The 22127-nt window shown below is 35.7% G+C and overlaps 1 protein-coding gene across 2 annotated transcripts in view; it reads left to right on the forward strand.

Annotated features, from left to right (window-relative positions):
• The window catches only part of STAG1 (STAG1 cohesin complex component), a 377001-nt gene that overhangs the window by 111992 nt on the left and 242882 nt on the right, over positions 1 to 22127 (forward strand). For both annotated transcript variants that reach the window (XM_072613576.1, XM_072613574.1), the window contains exon 2: positions 14864 to 14989. In XM_072613576.1, coding sequence (XP_072469677.1) covers positions 14961 to 14989 — 29 coding nt within the window. In that variant the 5' untranslated portion in view covers positions 14864 to 14960. The remainder of the gene's footprint in view (positions 1 to 14863; positions 14990 to 22127) is intronic.

Raw genomic sequence — 22127 nt, forward strand, 5'->3', positions numbered from 1 at the left:
ATTTATCCAGCCAGGAAATATTATTCAGAGTAGAAAGTACAAAGCACATACAGCTATAAAATCCTGAAAGATATAGACCAGATGAACACAAATATAATCATAAAATTCTTTGATACTGGAATCTAGAAAGAATAATGCTTTGGATAGAACTGTGAACAGAGGTAATAAGATATCATTTATTTATTACTTTTTAAAGTTTAGATATTTTGTAGTTATTCTATTCTTATACATGTTATTTCCCCTGATTGTAAGATTTGAGAGTAGAGATTTTTTTTTTCTGACATAATTTCCCTTGCATAGTGCCTGGCACATGTTGTTGTTCAGTCACATCCAACGCTTCATGACCCTGTTTTCTCATCAAAGATACTGGAGTGATTTGATTTCTCAGTTCTTTTTCAGGTGGATTAAGGCAAATAGAGGTTAAGTGACTTACCAAGGGTCACATAACTAGTTCAGTATCTGAGGCCAGATTTGAACTTGGGTCTTTCCAACTCTAAGTCCAGTGTTTTATCCACTGAGCCACCTATCTGCCTCCTGTTGGCACATAGTAGGCACTTAATAATTGCTTATTGGTTGATTGATGGTCAGAGTTCTGTCTCTGATACTTATTAGCCATTTGACTGTGGGTAAAATAATATTTAATGTTTCAAAAAGGTCACTCATCCATAAAATAGGTATTATACCACTCTGCTTATCTGTACCTCACAGAATTGAAGTTAAAATTAAATGTGACTATGTCAGTGGCTTTATAGAGTCATATAAGTTAGTATTATTGAATCTTCATAAATTTGAGTGAAATAAGTTTAATACATAAGGAAATGCCAACTTCACAAAGACAGGTGTAAACTTTTATAACACATTAATTCCTAAAAAATAAAAATGCAGAGAGAATTTAGGAAAAAAAATTGATGAAATGCTTAATAAACATGATTTATATCATTTAAGAACTGTGATCTGTCTTTGTTTCCCTCCTAATGTCAAATTTGAAGAAAACACTTGAGTTGTTTTTTTAAGTTAATAAGCTGAACTAAAAAATTTTCAAATCTACTAAACTTTTCCTGCGTATACTGTCATCTCCTGTAATTAGTGCCATAATTTTATTACTCATTTCATAGAGAAAGCAGTATTTTTTTTGTTCTAAACTTACCTTGCCCACTTTTCAAAGTTCCTCCTTTGTTTTTTGTATGTGCTCACCTATTTTGATGCTTCCTCTATCATCTTAAGGGTGTTCCTTCTACCATTCATTCCCCCTTATCCAGTGTAGTACTTGTTACTGTCCTTTAATTACTCAATGAGGATTGACCCAACAAGGTGAGGATCCTCCTTTCTCAACATTATATAGATAATGATGGAACCCATGAGTTGTTCATTTTTCATTCCTTGCTTGCTGAGTGACCAGCCAACTTCCCAGTTTGGTCATATATTTTTCACACTGCTTCATTCTTTGTCCCTTCCATTATCTCCAGTTCTTTTCCTTGTCATTATCTCCTAACTATACTCTCCTCCTTTTTTAGTCTCAAACAAAGGTGAACCACTTATGTTGTACACTTTACCCTCACTCAGATCCCTTACTTCATTGTCCTATGCCATATCATAACTTTCTAGAACCCAGCCTGGGATTATTCCCACCTTCCACCATATTCACTTGTATGAGTTGCCCCAACCGAGATTGAGGATAAGCTACAAATTTGTTATCTTATAATCAACTGGCCCCTTATTGTAGAGGAAATTGATTCCCTTTGTCAGTCACCATATCTGCTATTCTTTCCTCAAGCCTTTTACAGCAGCCCTCCCTTATCATAAGCTGAGGACTTGGCCTCCAACTTCATTGAAAAAATTAAGGCCATTCAGTAAGATTTTATCTCAGTGTCATCCTCTTCATTTTTAACATACTGCCTGACTTTGTTATGAGGATAAAATAAAATAATGCTTATAAAAGCACTCTGCAAACATTGAAGTACTGTATACATGCCAGCTGTTGTCATCATCAGTCAGTTGCCAAATATATTATTTCTCTCTCTGCATCTCAAACACATATTGTTTTCTTCATCTAAATAGCTAACACTCTAGTTCAGGCCCTTATTGCCTCTCTGCCAGATCATATAATTAATCTCCTTGCCTCTAGTGTCTTACTTCTCCAACTTAATCAGTTCCTTAAGTGATTTTTGTAGAGCACAGGTGTGATCATGTTACCCTTTCTCTGCCATCTTCTTTCAATAGATTCCAGTGATTCTCTTACTGACATGAACAGCTCTTCACAGCATGGCCCCTTCTGTTTTTTTATAGATAGAAATAATACAATTTCTCTCTTCCACGCCATCTACAATCCAAACAGACTTGCCTCCTTGCTTTTCCTCATAGATAACACTGCATATTCTTTCTCTGTCCCTTTTCACTTTCTGTCTCTAGTGCCTAAAATGTTCTTCCTCCTCACCTCTACCTCTTGGAATCCCTGATTTCCTTCAGAACTCAGTTCAAATGTCACCTTCTGGGAAAGCGTTTCCTGCCTCCTCCTCCAGCTGCTAGAACCTTCTCTACCAACATATACATCTTGTATATATTGGTTTGTGTACATGTTGTCTTCTCCATTAGAATGTAAGTTCCTTGTGGTAGAGACTGTTTTTGCTTTGTCTTTGTATTCATAATGGTTAATTGACTATACATTTCATTATTAGTATTATGTTACAGCATATTAATTTCCACTGTCCCTCTCTATTGCCATTTTCATGACTCATAATACTTTCTGTTAAGTGTTTTTGTTATTTTTTAAAATTTATTTAAGTTTTCAACATTTATTTCCACAAAATTTTGAGTTCCAAATTTTCTCCCCATCCCTCCCCTCCCCCCACCCCAAAGTGCCAAGCATCCTAATTACCCCTACCACCAATCTGCCCTCCCTTCTAACATCCCTCCCTTCTCTTATTTCCATCTTCTCTTTTGTCCTGTAGGGCAAGATAAATTTCTATACTCCATTACCTGTATTTCTTGTTTCCCATTTGTATGGAAGAACAATATTCAACAGTTGTTCCTAAAACTTTGAGTTCCAACTTCTCTCCCTTCCTCCCTCCCCACCCATCCCCATTGGGAAGGCAAGCAATTCAATATAGGCTATATATGTGTAGTTTTGCAAATGACTTCTGTAATAGTCATGTTATGTAAGACTAACTTTTCCCCTCCATTCTATCTTGCCCCTCATTTCTTCTATTCTCTCTTTTGACCTTGTCCCTCCCCAAGACACTTCTAATTGCTCCCTCCTCCCATTACCCTCCCTTCCTTCATCCCACATCTCGCTTATCCCCTTCTCCCCGACTTTCCTGTATTGTAAGATAGTTTTTCATACCAAAATGAGTGTGCATTTTATTCCTTGCTTGTCAAATGTGATGAGAATAAGCTTCATGTTTTTCCTCTCACCTGCCCTTTTTTCCCTTCATTGAAAAATCTTTTTCTTGCCTCTTTATAAGAGATAATTTGCCCCATTCCATTTCTCCCTTTCTCCTCCCAGTATATTCCTCTCTCATCTCTTAATTTCATTTTTTTAGATAATTATCCCTTCCTATTCAACTCACCCTATGCGCTCTCTCTCTCTCCCCCCCTTTCTCCCTCCCCCTCTTCCCCCCCCCCATGTGTGTGTGTATGTGTGTGATCCCTCCAACTACCCAGATACTGAGAAAAGTTTCAAGAGTTACAAATATTATCTTTTCATGTGGGAATGTAAACAGTTCAACTTTAGTAAGTCCCTTATGATTTCTCATTGCTGTTTACCTTTTCATGTTTCTCTTGATTCTTGTGTTTGAAAGTCACATTTTCTATTCATCTCTGGTCTTTTCATCAAGAATGCTTGAAAGTCCTCTCTTTCATTGAAAGACCATTTTTTCCCCTGAAGTATTATACTCAGTTTTGCTGAGCTGATGATTCTTAGTTTTAGTCCCGATTCCTTTGACTTCTGGAATATCTTATTCCATGCCCTTCAATCTCTTAATGTAGAAGCTGCTAGATCTTGTGTTATCCTGATTGTATTTCCACAATACTTGAATTGTTTCTTTCTAGCTGCTTGCAATATTTTCTCCTTGACCTGGGAACTCTGGAATTTGGCTATAATACTCCTAGGAGTTTTGCTTTTTGGATCTCTTTGAGGAGGTGATTGGTAGATTCTTTCAATATTTATTTTGCCCTCAGGTTCTAGAATATCAGGGTAGTTTTCCTTAATAATTTCATGAAAGATGATGCCTAGGCTCTTTTTTTGGTCATGGCTTTCAGGTAGTCCCATAATTTTTAAATTGTTTCTCCTGGATCTGTTCTCCAGGTCATATGTTTTTCCATTGAGATATTTCACATTATCTCCCATTTTTTCATTCTTTTGGTTTTGTTTTGTGATTTCTTGGTTCCTCATAAAGTCATTAGCCTCCATCTGTTCTATTCTAATTTTTAAAGAACTGTTTTCTTCAGTGAGCTTTTGGACCTCCGTTTCCATTTGGCTAATTCTGCTTTTTAAAGCATTCTTCTCCTCGTTGACTTTTTGAACCTGTTTTGCCAATTGAATTACAAAATTGTTGACCTGCTTTTCATGGTTTTCCTGCATCTCTGTCATTTCTCTTCTCAATTTTTCCTCCACTTTCTTACTTGATTTTCAAAATTCTTTTTTGAGCTCTTCCATGGCCTGGGCCATTGAATATTTATTTTGGATGTTTGGGGTACAAAAGCCTTGACTTTTATGTCTTTCCTTGATGTTAAGCATTGTTCTTCCTCATCTGAAAGGATGGGAGAAGATATCTGTTCACCAAGAAAGTAACCTTCTGTAATCTTATTTTTTTTCCCCCTGTTTTGGGCATTTTCCCAAACAGTTACTTGACTTTTGGGTCCTTTGTCAAGAGTAGGGTATACTCTGGGGATCTGTAAGATCTCAGTTCGTCCAAGGTGGCATAGTCAATGTGTACACTGGTCTGGGAGCAACCAGAAACTTTTGTGCACAGAATCTGTGAGTTTCCTCTCCACAACCACCTGGCCTCCAGTCCTACCAAGCCAGCACTGGGGGCTGAGATTCAGATAAGCTACTCAATTTCCCCAGGAGCATTAGGTGGGGTCAGGGCCTCCACACAGGGCCGAGGTGAGGATCAGCTGCTCAGTGCCCCATGGGTTTTACTATCCAACAATGGATACAGGCAGCTGGCTGCTGTGAGACATGCTGCTGCTGGATGCTGCCTCTACCGCAGTGTCCTGAGGCTGGAGTTATGGAAAGACCCCTGTTCCACTCTTAGTCAGCTGAAAAAACCCTTCTCACTGACCTTTGGGGCCTGTGGGTTGACGGATCTGCAAACTGCTGCTACTGCCTCTGGGGATTCTGCCCCCAGGGCCTGCTCAGGTGTTTGTCCTGGAGCCTGCCTCTTGGCCATAGCTGGTCTGGGCTCCACTCTGTGTCTAGTGCCACAGACCTTTCCTGTTGACCTTTCAGGTCACCCTGGACTGGAAATCTCCGCTCCGTTGCTCTGTGGCATCTGCTGCTCTAGAATTTGTTGAGAGTCTTTCTTTACAGATATTTTATGGGCTGTGGGGGAAGAGCTATTGTATGTGCATCTTTGTACTCCACTTTCTTGGCTTCACCCCTCCTGTTTTTGTTATTCTTAACACAACAATGAACATGAACATTTTCATATGTTGAGAATAGAAAAGAGGATTGTATAAAAAGCATGAATCTGTATTACATAAATTTTTAAAAATATGTACGTTTAGTTTTAAAGTTATCTTCTTTATCTTCCTTTGAACTTCCTTTTTTGTTCTAAATTATTCCAGTGGCCATCTTTTCTTCCTTTTTTGTCATTATCACCAGCCCTCTTGTTGCGTAACCTTTTTCATTGCCTTTCAGTCTATAGAAAGACACAATGCTGTTATGTATTCAAGGTATAATTAAAACTTTGAGCCAGATGTTAGAATAGGCATGTGCTTTCAAATGTATCTTTCATTTAAACTAGACAGGTTGGGTGGGCGGGTTTGCGGCAAGGGGCAGGGTTATTATACCCTTAACCCAATGATATTACTACCCATCATACTACTATTCCCACTCTTGGAAATCCACTCTTTTAAAACCTGTCATTTTTTTCTGATACCCACAGAATAGATTATCTTCTCTACAAGTGGTGTTGCTACAGTCCTTTTAGGTTGACTTTGATTTAATGGAAATAGTTTTTCAGAGCAATGCTTGGGTATTAAATTAAATGATGCAGGTAGATCACCCTGCTTTTTAAAAGGCAGTCTGTGGGATTTAATTTACTCATTGTTCATAACTCAGTTTTTCTAAAGAAAAAGAGTCAGAATTTTTACATTAGCCTAATGTGTTGGCCTTGTGGGATGAATTCTACATGCATAATTTTCCCGAGTGTCAAATAAACAAATACTGTCACTTCCATGTGACTCTTCACACCCTCAATAATATCCTCCCTCATAAGAAAAATTTAAGCAAAACAGACCCATTCTTTGGCCATGTGTGACAACATATGTCTCATTTCATACTTAGAATCTTCTGTAAGCCTGCTGAAAAAAGCAGAGAGAAGTTAATGGTTCATCATAAGTTCCTGCTGTTGACAACAGTGTTCTGTATATCCATGAGCAAATCACTTAAACTCTTCATGTTTCATTTAACTCCTGCAAAATATAGATTTGTATGATTTTCTTAAAAATATTAGAACCACAGGGAACTAAAATGATCATGTTACACAACCCTTAAATTTTTTTATGAAAAATTAAAGACCCAGAGAATTTTATGTGATTTGCCCAATGTCATAAATGAGTATTGGATTGGTAAATTTCTGCTTTGGCCTATTTTAGAATAGACCTGGAATTTTATGTGTGGAGGTTGTCATTCAACAGTTAACAAAAGTAACTGAACAGTCCCAGCTGAACAAACCTCATAAGGATTCAGCATTTAGATCACTTACACATGGCCCTTCCACCCCATATGGAAGCAAGGTCTATTCAACTTTGCAGTTTGTGGTGACTTGGGGGAAGATATTCCTTAGGACATCCACCCAGTTTGAAAGCCAGTCTCTGATCAGTCTTCTTTCCACTCTTAGCCCTTGTTAATATCCAGGCTTATTCGTGGAGCCAATCAAATTTTGAGGACAGTCTTCTACATTTTAACAAGAAACCTAAACTAACCTTCATTGGGCAGGGTCTCAGGCTTGCCCAGCCCCATTGACAGTGAATTTGATGAATAATATTGCTTCTATTACACCTTTCTAGAAATTGATTGATTAGTAGTTCACTTTTCATATTGACCACATGAAGTTAGGATATAAATTGTTTTGCCCACCTTACTTTGATATTTCTTTATGGCATAAAGCATAAAGTGTTTTCAAAGGTTGTGCCAACAGTGCACAAATTCTGAGAAATTTTGCTAAGTTGGAAAAGCTTCAGTAGACCAGAGCATCATGCTGTATTGTTTGGAACTGAGTAAATATGGATCATTTATGATCTAGGCTAAGTTCATATAACTGATAAGTTAGCAGACAAAACTAGTTTAGAAGCCAGGTATTGCAACGCCTTTTTAACCAAACTTTATCCTACTTCACCCTTTTTAAGAGAATACATCTTTGAATGTATATGTATAGTGCTTTATACTTAAGTGCTTTCATAACTATTATCTTGTAAGATACAGCAACTCTGTAAGTAAGAAGAATTAACTGGTATTTGGTTATTTGATAAATGGAGAAATTAAGTCATAAAGAAGGGAAGTTACTTGTATAAATTGATATCAAATCAGTTCTAGCGCCCACCTAATTCTTTTTATTATACTGTCTGTAGGTTTTACTTTAAAATAAAAGCTCAAGTTATTAACATTTCTGCTCTTCTGAATGTCTTATTTTTTCTAACTTGTTGCTTTTTGCTTCTTAAAGACATAACTTTTATAAAATGAATTTATTTTTGCTAACAGTGCTTTTACTTTTCTTTGTAGTAGCATAGCAGAGTTTTAGATTTAATGTATAGAAGACTTGGTTTTGAATACTGCCTCAAACACTAGTAGTATGACAGTGGACAAGTCTGTTTACCTTCCTAGACCTCAACTTCTTAATCTATAAAATGGGTATTGCAATAATAGTAACATTATGCATGTACATGATTCATTTTCCCAGTAGGATATAAACTCCTTGAGAGCAGATATACTGTTTTTGTTTTTGTAACCCCAGTGTCTAGTACAATTTCTGCTTAATAAGTAAATACTTTTTACATTCAATCAAATTTTAATTGGCTTTATATATTAATAGTTATAGTAAAATGAGAAAATATATTCATAGCAACATAAATAACAAAACATTCAAAAACATGAATGGAAAATCAAACTGATTTCAAAACTGAAGTGTAAAAATAAGAGAAAAATGAACAGTGGAATTTGCTTAAAGATTTACTTCGAAACTTAAAATCCACTTATTTAGCAATGATTATTGAATAAATGATAAAAATCATGTGGTTATCAAAGAGAAAACAAAACCATTTTAAAAATACTATGGGATGCTATTTAAGCATTTCTCTGAAGGAAATTTATAATGCTTTAATTCTACTCATTTACAAAAGAGAAAAAGCACACCGGCTGAATGAAATTTATTTTAATTGAAATTCAATTTAGTTAAAAAAATTAGTGAAATTAAAATTTAACCAAAGATTTAAATTCCATTTAATGAAATTAGGAAAACAATAGCAATTAATGAAAGGAAAACAGAACAAGGAAGTAATCACATTTGATTGAATCTAGTCTCCTTTAGTGACAGGTGCTTTATTATTTTTGTTATTTCACTTCCAGTTCTTGATAAATGTTTATTTTTTTAATATAAATCCAAGACTAGTGTTTTAAAAGTAGTGATTAATCTATAAAAAATTATACTTCTTTTTGAAAAGCAGGAGATTAGATCTGTACGTAAATAGACTATAGAAAATTGTAACTGGATGATTAAAAAAAATTAGAAGAAATAGATTTGTCTCAGCTTTGGCAGAAGATAAATATTTATGAATCAATTATGAGAAATGAAAGGAGTTCTCTTTCCAAAAGAGTGACATCCACGCAACACTCCCAGCTTTGCAGGAAAGATAACAGCAGGTAAATTAGAATTAACTGGTTCCAACCAGAGCTGTGACCTAGCAGAACCAGGCTTCTGATCAAGTAAAAGGTCAGAAGATTGTACCCAAGCTTAATTAGCTGTTTAATATTAATCCACACAGCCCTAGGGTGGAGCTAGCTAATTTAAATGCACCTGTGATGCAGGACAAGGGATAGGGTACATATTTAGGAGAACATGGAATAGGTAGTTCCGGAAGCTTTATCCTGCCAAGGGAGAACAGGGGAAGGAAATGCAAATCAGGATAAGACATTAAAGGCTTTGTAATTTTCTGAAAAGGTTTGTCTCCTTATAGGTCACGTGACCCATGTTCTTGCAGTCTCTGTCAAGAGAATGATAAATAAAATATTTAATTCACTGACAGCCATGTGGAGTTTTTGGTATGATGATTATTTCTCACAAAATGATTTGGTCCAAAAGATTTGAGAGAATTTTTAATGCTAAAGCTCATAAAAACTTGCAAAAATAAAAAGTATCAGAAAGAGAAAAGAATCATAAATGTAATCTGTTCTCTAGAATCTAAAAGGTATTGGATAAATTTTTAACAGTAGTGCCAAATAGAAATGAATGACTTGTCAAAAGGAACTGGATAGACTGTTTATAGAGGAGGAAACCCAGATTTCAAATAATTATCTTTAAATTGTTCCATCCCTAATAAATATTAACTAGAACAACTGAGATAATCACTTCATGCTATTCAATTGATTAAAATAACTAAAAAGGCAAAGACTCTGTTTTGGGGAATTTTGGTGTACAAGTACACTATTATTGATTAAATTGTAAAATTAATGTGACATTTCTGGCAATATATAATACTGATCAAACCTTTTGATTTTTTCACTCTTGAGAATATGTTTTAATACTTGAATAAATCTTTGATACCCTTAAGGTGGCTACTTCTTCCACTGTAACAGATCATAAGCCTTTTTCATGTTTTCATGTCTTCATGGAGTGGATCTTTGTCTCTGGTGCTTGAAACATGTTCATGACCTTCTTGCTGATTTCTTGCTACTTCTTCTGTGATTGGCAATATTTTGTAGGGTACTTCTGCTTAATTAAATCTCCTTGAGGAATGAGGGATGCCCTATCGTGGATGATTCCCAAGATTTAATTAAAGAAGAATAAAAAGTCTTATTTTTTTTCAAAAAAGAGAAAAGATTTCCAGCTGCCTTGTAATAATGGTGATTTTTAAAAACTTTTTTCCTCCAGCAGTTGGGCCACAGCTTAATAAATTGTTACAATACAGTGGAATTGTTTTGTGTCATTAAAATGATCGAATTTAGGAATATAAAGAGATGTGAAAAAATAAAATTAAATGATACAAAGCAAAGAAAGCAGAACTAGAAAAATAGCATATGGTATAGCCAGTGTTAGGCAAGGTTTAAGGAAGGAAAGGTAAATTGCTGGTTCTGTGGTTTGGGGAGAGATTCATGAAAATGATAACATTTAATTTTGGTTTCAGAGATAGGTGGGAATTAAATTGCAGGATGGGGAGTTTTAGGGAACCAAGTGTAATTTAGAGGTCAGGAACAATGATGAAAACATTTGATGCAGGAAAGTGTATGTGTTTAGTAGTAGCATTGTATAAATTCATTTTACTGTCGTATGGAGGAGGTAATATGAAATAAATAAAGCTTGAGTGCTAATATGTTGCCCGATTATAAAGGACTTTGAAAACTAACCCAGGAGTTTGAAGTTATTCAACAGACAAAAACTTGGATTTTGTGCTGGAATGGGTTTGCCTTGTTTTTCAAAGTTCTGTATTGGCTGTTGAGAATAATACAGGAATGGATATTACCAGGTTATTACCTTTAAGACACTTAACATAAAATTAAGTACTGTAAGAAAGTGATAATGGATTTTTAGAGGGGGAAGAGATTTATTTCTATCTGAGCAGAGAGGGAAAGCTTTTTGAGCTGGAAAGAGCTATATCTAAGGCTAAAGGCCTAAATCCCTTTGTTTATAGAGGAGAAAACTAAAGTTCTGTGGGTAAAGAAAGATAGCCAGAATTTAAATTCAAGACCTTGGCCTCTAAATTCCTTGTTCTTTCCTTTGCATCATATTGCCCCTCCATATGAAGGTGAGTCAAGTCAAACCAGTAAACATCGGATATTTAATTTCAATAGTAACTGTTGCTGTTTCCCTCCCAGCCTGATGTCCTTTATTCTATGCCTCACTAAAGGGGCCATCCCCTGGCTACTGGTTAAAGAGGCCTGTTCACTGAATGGGCATCACCTCACCCTAAGTGAGTTCCGGAATAGACCTTGGCCTAAAGGGGCCACGGTCTCCTATTGCATTCTGGGTCATCTCCAAGTCATCCTGATGAATATCTGGTCACTGAATTCAGATGGCTGTGAAGGACAAGTGAAGCTGGTGACCTTCCACAGCCCTCCCTCCCTCAAAAGAAAGTCAAGTGCAAGATATTTCCTATGTGCCAGATAACTGTGCTAAGTACTAAAGGTTACCAAAAAGGGCAAAAACAATCCTTTCAAAGAGCATAAAATCTAATTGGGGCAGGAGGGGAGGGGGAAGGAGTTAGCTATGCAGAAGCAAGTTATATACAGGGTAAATTGGAGATAATTTTAGAGAGAGGGCATTAACATTTAGGAGGAATAGGAAAGTCTTTTTTTTAAAAATTATTTCTTTTCAGTTTTCTATAATCACTTCCATACATCTTAGATTTTTCCACCTGTCTCCCCCTACTTCCCCCCTCCCTTCCCAAGACGGCTTGTAATTTTATATAGGTTCTACACATACATTCTTATTAAATACATTGTGAAAAGTGTTTTGTAATGTTGTTCATACGGTCCCTGAGTTTGCTTTGGCCGGTGCACTCCCAGATATTTTATAGTGTCTACTGTAGCTTTAAATGGAATTTCTTTTTCTGTCTCTTGCTGTTAGGAAGTAGAAAAGTCTCATTGCAGAATGTCAGAATTAAGCTGAAACTTGACAGAAACTAAGGAAACTAAGAAGTGGAGATGAGTAGAGAGAGAATTCGAGGCTTTGAAGATAGCCATTGACAAATCCTGGAATGATGTGTGTGATGAAATAGCAAGGAACTTAATATCCTTGTGTCATAAAGTATGTTCAGGGAAGTAGTTTGAAAAGGGACTAGGACTGGTGTCAAATTGGGTGAGGCCTTGAATGATGGGCTAAAGATTTTGAGTTTATTCATCAATGATTTATTGAGTGTATTTGTGCTTTAGAGGGGCATTATCAGATTTGTGTATATGGAAAAATAAACTGGTAGTGACTGAAAGGATAAATTGCATGAGAAAGAGATTTGAGTAAGGGAAACTGAATAAGAAATTACTGGAAAAGTCTGGGTAAGAAGTTATTGCCAACTGGACTCCATTGTTGACTGTGGAATTAGAAATGAGTTGATATAGTAATTGGTTAACTGTAGTTCTTTGGCAGGGGTGGAGACTAGGACTTAAAGGTGACAAAGATTTTTACCTTGAATAAATGGGTAAATAGGGGCACAAATAAGGAGGTCTGAGAGGAGAAAGAACAGATTTTTGTAAATCAATTGTGAATCAATTTTGTAAATCAATCAAGTCATTCCTATACCTCTGTGAGGGAAGAGGCATACTTCCTCATCTCTTCTTCAGGAGTTTCACTAATTTTCCCCCTTTCTAAAGAATTCGATCATACAGTAATATACATGCTTATACCAAATTTTTTTCACCCTCTTCCTAAATGGTGCCCACTTTGTTTCTAGTCTCTGGTAACCACAAAGAATGCAATTATGATTATTTTTATATTATACCTTTGATTCTGTCTCTCATTTCCCTGATGTGTGTGTGTGTGTTTGTGTATTCCAGTGATGACATTATTGGGTCAATGGGTACGTATAATTCAGTTATTTTTGTTTCATGATTCCAAATAAAAGTCTAGAACAGGTGAAAGAGGACTTCATATAAAGCATCCCAACCAACACATTGATTAGCTATAGCATAAGCTATGACACAGCTATTAAATGATAGAATGATGTATTGGAAACAGTACTGTTGTTCCATTGTTTTGGTCATGTCCCCAACATTTGGAATTTTCTTGGCAAAGATACCAGAGTGGTTTGCCATTTCCTTCTCCAGCTCATTTGACAGATGAGGAAACTGAGACAAATGAGATTAAGTAACTTGACCAGGGTCACACAGCTACTAAGTGCCTGAGGTCAGTCTGAATTCAGGAAGATAAGTCTTCCTGCCTCCAGGCCAGGTACTCAATCTACTATGCTGCCAGCTGCCCAGAAAGTGCACTAGAGACACTGAGAATAAGAACCTAGGATCCTATTCTGAAAATAATTACATATCACATGCTATTCTTCCTTTGGCTGACCCGACCCTACTGCATTTTTCAAAGCTAAATTCTTCAGTTCTCTTTTCTTACATTTCTATCACTCTTCATATTTCCAAACTTTTAACTTCTAAGATTTCAACTATTAACTAGCTCAAACATATTACTGAGATTCCAAACCCACATTTCCAATTGCCTACCACACTTTTCCACTAGACTACCCTTGGGTCAACACCCTTATTTTTCATGTTGGGGACATGACCAAAACAGTGGAACAACAGTACTGTTTCCAATACATCATTCTATCATTTAATAGCTGTGTCATAGCTTATGCTATAGCGAATTAATGTGTTGGTTGGGATGCTTTCTATGAAGTCCTCTTTCACCTGTTCTAGACTTTTATTTGGAACCATGAAACAAAAATAACTGAATTATACGTACCCATTGACCCAATAATGTCATCACTGGAATACACAAACACACACACACATCAGGGAAATGAGAGACAGAATCAAAGGTATAATATAAAAATAATCATAATTGCATTCTTTGTGGTTACCAGAGACTAGAAACAAAGTGGGCACCATTTAGGAAGTAGGTGAAAAAAATTTGGTATAAGCATGTATATTACTGTATGACTGAATTCTTTAGAAAGGGGGACAATTAGTGAGACTCCTCAAGAAGAGATGAGGAAGTATGCCTCTTCCCTCATAGAGGTATAAGAATGACTTGAATATTGTATGCATCATCAAATAAGGTTTCTGTGTTTGTTTTACTTTAATTTTTTTCTTTGTCACAAAGGGGAAGGGTTCATTTTGGGAATGGATGAGAAATAACTGATATAAAGCCTAAACCATCAAGAAATGTTCAAGGTACTTTTTTCACTTTGGAAGATATATTTTGACTATTGTGATGCCTTGGATTGTTGAATTAACTTTGGGAAGTCTTGCATAGCAGATGATTAAATTTAGAAGGCAGAGGGGAGGACTTATAAGCCAGCATGTGGCTAAAAGGGTGGACTATCGTATGTCTCCCTTTATTTGCTATGTAGCTGGACTACGGGTGAATCTTTTGGGGCAGGTATGTTACTGAACATTGACAAGATATGTTTCAACCGAAAATGACTGGTAACATAAATGAGGTCATTACATTTTATTATGTTCAAAAATACATTGAGACAGAGCTTGTAAGTTCATATTTTGTGATTAATACAAATAAGATAATTTGAAAATGTGAATTTTAACATTCAGTCTGAGAGTTCTGATAGGCCAATTGTAAAACAAATGGGAAAACAGGCCTTTTAAAAATGGAGGAAATTTTGTTGGCTTGAATGATGGTGGGAAGGAACCCAAACTAACATTTGAACTTTTTGCTTTATACCAAAGATTTAAAATCTTATCAGAAATATTTCATTGCCTCAGTGTTTTTTGTTGTAATATGTTGTTCCTATGTCTTTTTTAAAACAGATTTACCTTTGAGATTAATTTCATAAAAAAAAATAATAATTGAAGAAGCTGCATTTTTCTCAGAACTCGGTTGTCCCATTAGAAAACTGCTCCAACAATGATTACGTCAGAGTTGCCAGTGTTACAGTAAGTATTATAGTTTCCGTACTTATTTTTCTCATAGTATCTTATTTTTTTCCAGTTTTATATATAAAACAATTTTTAGCATTTATTTTTACAAAATTTCGAGTTCAGATTTTTCTCCCTCCCCTCTTGCTAAAACAATAAGCAGTAAGTAGTTTGATACAGGTTATTTATCTTCAGTCATGTAAATGTAAAATATTTCCATAATAGTCAGTCATAAAAGAAGAAATAGATCAAAAGGGAAAAAAAACATGAAAAAAATAAAGAAATTGAAAATAGCATGGTTTGATCTGCTTTCAGAGTTCATCAGTTCTTCCTCTGAATGTAGATAGCGTTTTCCATCATGAGTCCTTTGTATTGTCTTGAATCATTGCATTGCTGAGAAGAGCTAAGTCATTTATCGTTGATCATCACACATTGTTGCTGTAACTATGTACAATATTCTTCTGTTTCTGCTCATTTCACTTTGTATCAGTTCATATAAGCCTTTCCAGGTTTTTCTGAAAACTACCTGCTTTTTATTTCTTATAGCACAATAGTATTCCACTGTATTCCTTTACTGCAGTTTGTTCCACCATTCCCCAATTGAGGAGCATCCCCTCAAATTCCAATTTTTTCCCACCATAAAAAGACTTGCTACAAATATTTTTTGTACATGTAAGTCCTTTTCCCTTTTTTATGATCTCTTTGGGATATGGACCAAGTAGTGCTATTCCTGAATAAAAGGGTATGCACAGTTTGACTGCCCTTGGCATGGTTCAGTGAAATAAATGTTAAAGGAAATCATTGCCTACTTTTTGAGAGAATATTTTTATTGAATAAAATTGACCATGAAATAAAGGATTATAGTACTGGACTTCTTAGTAATGAAGACCTGCCTCTAGCACTTAAATCCTGCTTCTAACACATTTTTATTTATTTCATTAAATATTTCCCAATTACATAGAAAAAAATTTTTTAGCAGTCTTAAAATTTTGCATTTCAAAATCTCTCATCATTCCTTCAGAAGGGAAACAATTTGATTTCAGTTTTACATGTCAGGTCATGCAAAGCATATTTCCATATCAGCCATATTGCAAAAGAAAACTCAAACAAAACAATAAAGATAAAGAATTTTTAAAAAAAATTATGCTTTACTCTACACCCAAAGTTCATCACTTCTGTCTGAAAGTGGATAGCATTTTTTATCATTGGTCTTTTGGAGTTTTTATGGATCATTGTTTTGATCACAGTAGATAAATCTTTCACGGTTGATCATCTTTACAATATTGCTGTTACTGTGCTCAATAAAGTTCTCCTTGTTGTGCTTACTTCATTTTGCATTTTGCATTCATATAAGTCTTTCCAGATTTTTCTGAAACCATCTTCTTTATCATTTCTTACAGTATGAGTATTCCATCACAGTTATAACTTGTTCATCCATCCATCCCCTCAAATAACGCTGCCTCTGACACTTGATAAGTCAAGACACTTCATCTCTTTGGCACTCAGGTTTTTTGTTTGTTAAACAGTAATAATACCTATAGTACCTACTGTATAGACTTGTTACAGTACATATAAATTGCTTTAGAAACCTTGATGTGCCATGTAAATGTCTGTTATTTTTATTATTAGAATTGTTTAACAGAATTCTCATAATACATGTTAAATATTCTCCCTGTATTCAGATTCTATAACCTAAATTTTCTCTCCTCTATTTTGCTTGAAAGATAGCAGTAACTATTCGTAGCTCTGGAGTTATTTTCTCTTTACAATAAAATGTTATCCTAAAGATAAATTTGATGAGAATGGATGCCTAAATGAGGCAGTTATTCATAGACTTATTAAACACATAGTCATTTTTTGTCATCTACCCAAAGCCTAAGGGCAGCTTTTTATGTGATTGGGTAATAAATAGCAAACAGCTAACAAACGTTTAATTTATGAAGTTTAGGTTACCTTAGATGTGATAATGATTAAAACCTTATTTTCAGAAAAATCTTATTGTATAACATACAAAATATTGAACATATTTAATATTAAGTGCCTATTATGGACAGGGTTTCTGCCCTCAAGAAGTTTACACTTTAATAGTGGTATGACACATTTTGTGTTTAGTATAGTATGTTGCAGAGACTAAATTACTAACAAAAGACTATCAGCTTTATCATCTCATAAAATGCAATCAATGGAGGATAAAAACAATTTAAAGAGTGAATGCTTGGCAGGAGACCTAACTAATAAAAGTTAAACAAAGGTCATTTAAAAATGAAAGTGGAATGAGATCAACAAATCAGAAGAAAAATGGAAAAGTTATAAAATGATTTTAATAATAAAATCTTTGCTGTACCATCAAATATGATGGAACTAATAACTCAGACTTTTTACACTTTGGGTTTAAGTAGAGAGAGCTATTAATGAACAGTATTAGGGGTAGTGGTAATAATCTCTCAGCACCAGCTGCTGAAGTGTGAGCCCAGGGGTAAACTTTGCTGTGTATTGTTTATGGTTACTAAGCACACTAATGTGATGTGGTTCAACCAACCTGTTGAGTTTCTGATAAAATATGCATTCATTTCAGTTTTTAAAAGAATCAAGTTGACCTGTACCCTAGATATGATTAGGCTCTACTACCTATAGAAAAGAGATTTCAGAACTCAGTTTGAAAAGAGTTCACAGGATATTTTTACATGTGCTATTGCATGTAATATTTCTTGGCTAAGTAAAAAGTTGTGGAAATTTGGGTAGAAAAACATTTGAAATGAGAATTAATTAACTATGTTTATTTTACTATTGTTATTATTTAAATGCATATTTCACTGTGGTTAATGTGCAGCCATTACCTTTCTTCCTGCATTTACACATTATACTTCCTTTTGACATATTATGAAAAACCCAGTATATGTAGGGTATAGCTTTTTTAAATGGACATTTTAAATTTGGTAACCGTTTAAGATATTTTTATTGTAGGTTCATTTCAAGGTAGGTGGATAGTTTAGTTGGTCCTTCTGTTTTTGTTTTTGATTCCTTCCTGATTTTATAATTCTGTAATATCTTTTTATGTCACTTCTCTTCTTAAAAAGATTTACGATAATTAGTTTTTACTATGTATAATAATAGGTTAGATCATTGACCACACACACAAAATATGAACATAATAAATTTTTGTTGAATTTAGTTCTGCAATGGACATTGCAGGAAGCACATCTGAAATACAAAACATAGACTCCATTCTTCATGTGCTTCCAGTACACTTGAGAGAAAACACACATACACACACACACACACACACACACACACATACACATTCTATATCAAAGTCCAAGTTGGTATATGGTATAGTGCCAAATGATGTGTTATAGTCAGTAAGTGCTATGAAACCACTTTGAGCTAGAAGAGTCTGAGCAGGCCTCAGAGGATATACAGATTGTTATATTTCTGTGGGAAGATTTAAAGTGAAAGAAGAAAGACATTCACAGCAAAAGAACAAAGATGGGAATCATTATTTTGTGTTAATAGAATAGGAAGAAGATTCTCCTTAAAACACTATATAGGGCTTTTAGCAGGGGACAGTTTAGAGATAGGGAGTACTTACAGATAATCAAGCTGAGATTTTCTCTCAAACTCATTAAATTGGCGTCCTAACTCTCACTTGTCTTTAGTCTCTCTCTGTCTACCAACTACATCTTTATTGCCTACAAATACTCCAATGTCTCCCTCATCCTCAAAAATTTTCTCATTTCATTCTTCCATCACCAATAACTTTCCCCATCTCTCCCCCCCAACACACACACACCAGTGTCTTGCCTGTTCATTCCACTGGAACTCTGTCAAGTAAATTATCAATAATCTTGTAATTGCCAAATCCAGTGCCTTTTCTCAGTCCTCATTCTTCTTGACCTCTGCAGCCTTTGAAACTCTGTAAGAAGCTCATTACCAATTGTTCTCTTCTTGGTACTCTTTTCCTTTTAGGTTTTTGGGTTGCTATCTTTACAATTGTCCTTCTACCTATCACACCACTCCTTCTTAGTCTCCTTTATTGAATCCTCATACAGGTCATACCTTCTCTCTATAAATGCCCCACAGGGGTGATAGATCTAGAGAGGATAATTTTGAGAAGAACATAAATATGGAACAAAAAGTTGAAAACCTGACATGACAGTTGGTGTATTGAAAGAGCACTCTACTAACAAATGAGATCTAGGTGAAATTCCTAATTCTGCCACTTTCTTGATGCCGTTTTGGGCCCGTTATTTAGTTTCTCTATGTCTTGCTTATTTGTTCAATAAAGTTTTAGTAAGATTGACTTAGTAGCTGTTTGCATCATGAATTTTAAGAAAATAGACTGATAGGGGCGGAGTCAAGATGGTGAAATAACAGCATGCACTTTCTAGAGTGCTGCCCCCAAGCCCAGCCAAATACCTGTAAAAAATGTCTTTAAACACATGCTGGAGCTGCAGAACCCACAGAATGATGGAGTAAAGAAAATTTCCAGCCCAAGACAGCTTGAAAGGTCGCCAGGAAGTGTCTTTTGAGCCACAGTGGAGGCAGGGCACAGTGTAGCGTGGACTGCAACAGCATAGAGGAGACCTGAATAGGTAGGCCTCAGGGAGACTGAATGTCTCACACTTCAAGACCCCAAAATGCCAAGAACAAATTGGAAGGTCGGTGGAAAAAGCCTGTGGGACCAATGTGAGAGAGTGGAATGGTCTGGCCCCAGCCCCAGTGCGACAGAGGGGGAAGGGGGCAGAGGAACCCACAGTAGCAGCAGGGGCAAAAGCAGTGGCTGTTTCTGGAGCTCTAGGCCCACCCATTGTGGGGGAATCAAGCAGCTGACAGTTTACCCCACAACCCCACTTGAAGCAGAGATCTGCCTTGACAAAGAACTCAAAAGCCAAGTAAATAACTGGGGAAATGAGCAAAAACCAGAAAAAGAATCAGACTATAGAATCTTACTTTGGTGACAAGGAAGACCAAAACATGCAAACAGAAAGCAGCAGAGTCAAAGTTCCTCCATCCAAAGCCTCCAAGAAAAATATGAATTGGTCTCAAGCCATGGTAACACGTTTAAAGATAGACTAACTGAATTGGCAAAAGAGGTCCAAAATGCCAGTGAAGAGAAGAATGCCCTAAAAAGCTAAATTGGCCAGATGAAAAAGGACACCCAAAAACTCACTGAAGAAAATAATTCCTTAAAGATTAGAATGGAGCAGATGGAAACTACTGACTTTATGAAAAATCAAGAAATTACAAAACAAAACCAAAGGAATGAAAAAATAGCAGACAATGTGAAATATCTCATTGGAAAAACAACTGACCTGGAAAATAGATCCAGGAGAGATAATTAAAAATTATGGGACTACCTGAAAGCCATGATCAAAAAAAGAGCCTAGACATCATCTTTCAAGAAATTATCAAGGAAAATTGCCCTGATACTCTAGAACCAGAAGGTAAAATAAATATTGAAAGAATCTACCAATCACCTCCTGAAAGCGATCTCAAAAAGAAAACTCCTAGGAATATTGTTGCCAAATTCCAGAGCTCCCAGGTCAAGAAGAAAATATTGCAAGCAGCTAGAAAAAAACAATTCAAGTTTTGTGGAAATATGATCAGGATAACACAAAATCTAGCAGCTCCTACATTATAGAAACACAGGGCTTGGAATATTCCAGAAGTCAAAGGAACTAGGATTAAAACCAAGAATCACCTACCCAAAGCAAAGTATGATTCTTCAGGGTGGGAAATGGTTATTTGATGGTTCTTGATGAACAGACCAAAGCTGAATAGAAAATTTTATTTTCAAACACAAGAATCAAAAGAAGCATGAAAAAGTAAACAGGAAAGAAAAATCATAAGGGACTTACTAAGGTTGAACTATTTGCATTCCCGCATGGAACGATAATATTTATAAATCTTAATACTTTTCTAAGTACTAGGATAGTTGACAAGAAGACACAAGGTGAGTTGAACAGAAGGGGTTGATGTCTAAAAAAAAATAAAACTAAGGAGTGAGAGAGGAATGTATTGGGAGGAGAAAGGGAAAAATAGAATGGGGCAAATTATCTCTCACATAAAAGAGGCAAGGAAAAACTTTCAGTGAGAGGGAAAAAGTGAAGCTTACTCTCATCACATTTGAATTAAGGAAGGAATAACATAGATACTCAATTTGCTGTGAAACTCTTATCTTCCTCTACAGGAAATTATGCGAGAAGGGGATAAGCAGAGGTTGGGGAATGATAGAAGGGAGGGCTAATAGGAGGAGGGCGTAATTAGAAGTAAACACTTTTGAGGAGGGATAGGGTCAAAAGAAAGAATAGACTAAATGGGGGGCAGGATAGGATGCAGGGAAATGTAGCTAGTCTTCCACAACATGACTTTTATGGAAGTCTTTTGCATAACTACACGTATAATATTATCAAATTGCTTGCCTTCTCAATGCAGATGGATGGGGAGAGTGGAAGGGAGAAAAGTTGGAAGTCAAAGTTTTAAAAACAAATGTTAAAAATTGTTTTTGCAGGCAACTGGGAAATAAGATATACAGACCATGGAGTATAGAAATCTGTCGTGTCCTCCAAGAAAATAGAGGGGATGGGGATAAAGAGAAGGGAAGGGGTAATCAGAATGCCCATTGTCTTGGGGTAGGAGGAGGAGAGCGATGGGGAGAAAATTTGGAACTCAAAATTTTGTGGAAATGAATGTTGAAAGCTAAAAATTAATAAATTAAAATTAAAAAAAAAAAGAAAATAGACTGGTAGCAGCAAGCCTAGTTAGATCATTATCATGTTCCAATGATCTTGTAATAGACATAAGATGGGGGACTTGAGGCAGTATGTCAAAGAAACTGCAAATTTGCAGGCATTACCATATATTCGTGTGTGTGTGTGTGTGTGTGTGTGTGTGTGTGTGTAGGTATTAAAAAAAGACTATAGAATTATAGACCTAGAACTGGACAAAATCAGAAATTGTATGTTCCAATACCATTTTACAAATGAAGAAACTGAGGTCTAGAACAGCTAAATGACTTGCTCAAGGTCACACAGATATTGTCGCACAGGCAGGAATTGAATTTGGATCTCATGACTCCAAGTGCAGTTCCCTTTTCAGTGTACCATGAAGAATTCAGATCCTTTTAGGTAGCCTGCAGTGGCCCTCTGGTATTATT

Source organism: Notamacropus eugenii, chromosome 5 (genome assembly GCF_028372415.1).
Source record: "Notamacropus eugenii isolate mMacEug1 chromosome 5, mMacEug1.pri_v2, whole genome shotgun sequence".
NCBI classification, from domain to species: domain Eukaryota; kingdom Metazoa; phylum Chordata; class Mammalia; order Diprotodontia; family Macropodidae; genus Notamacropus; species Notamacropus eugenii.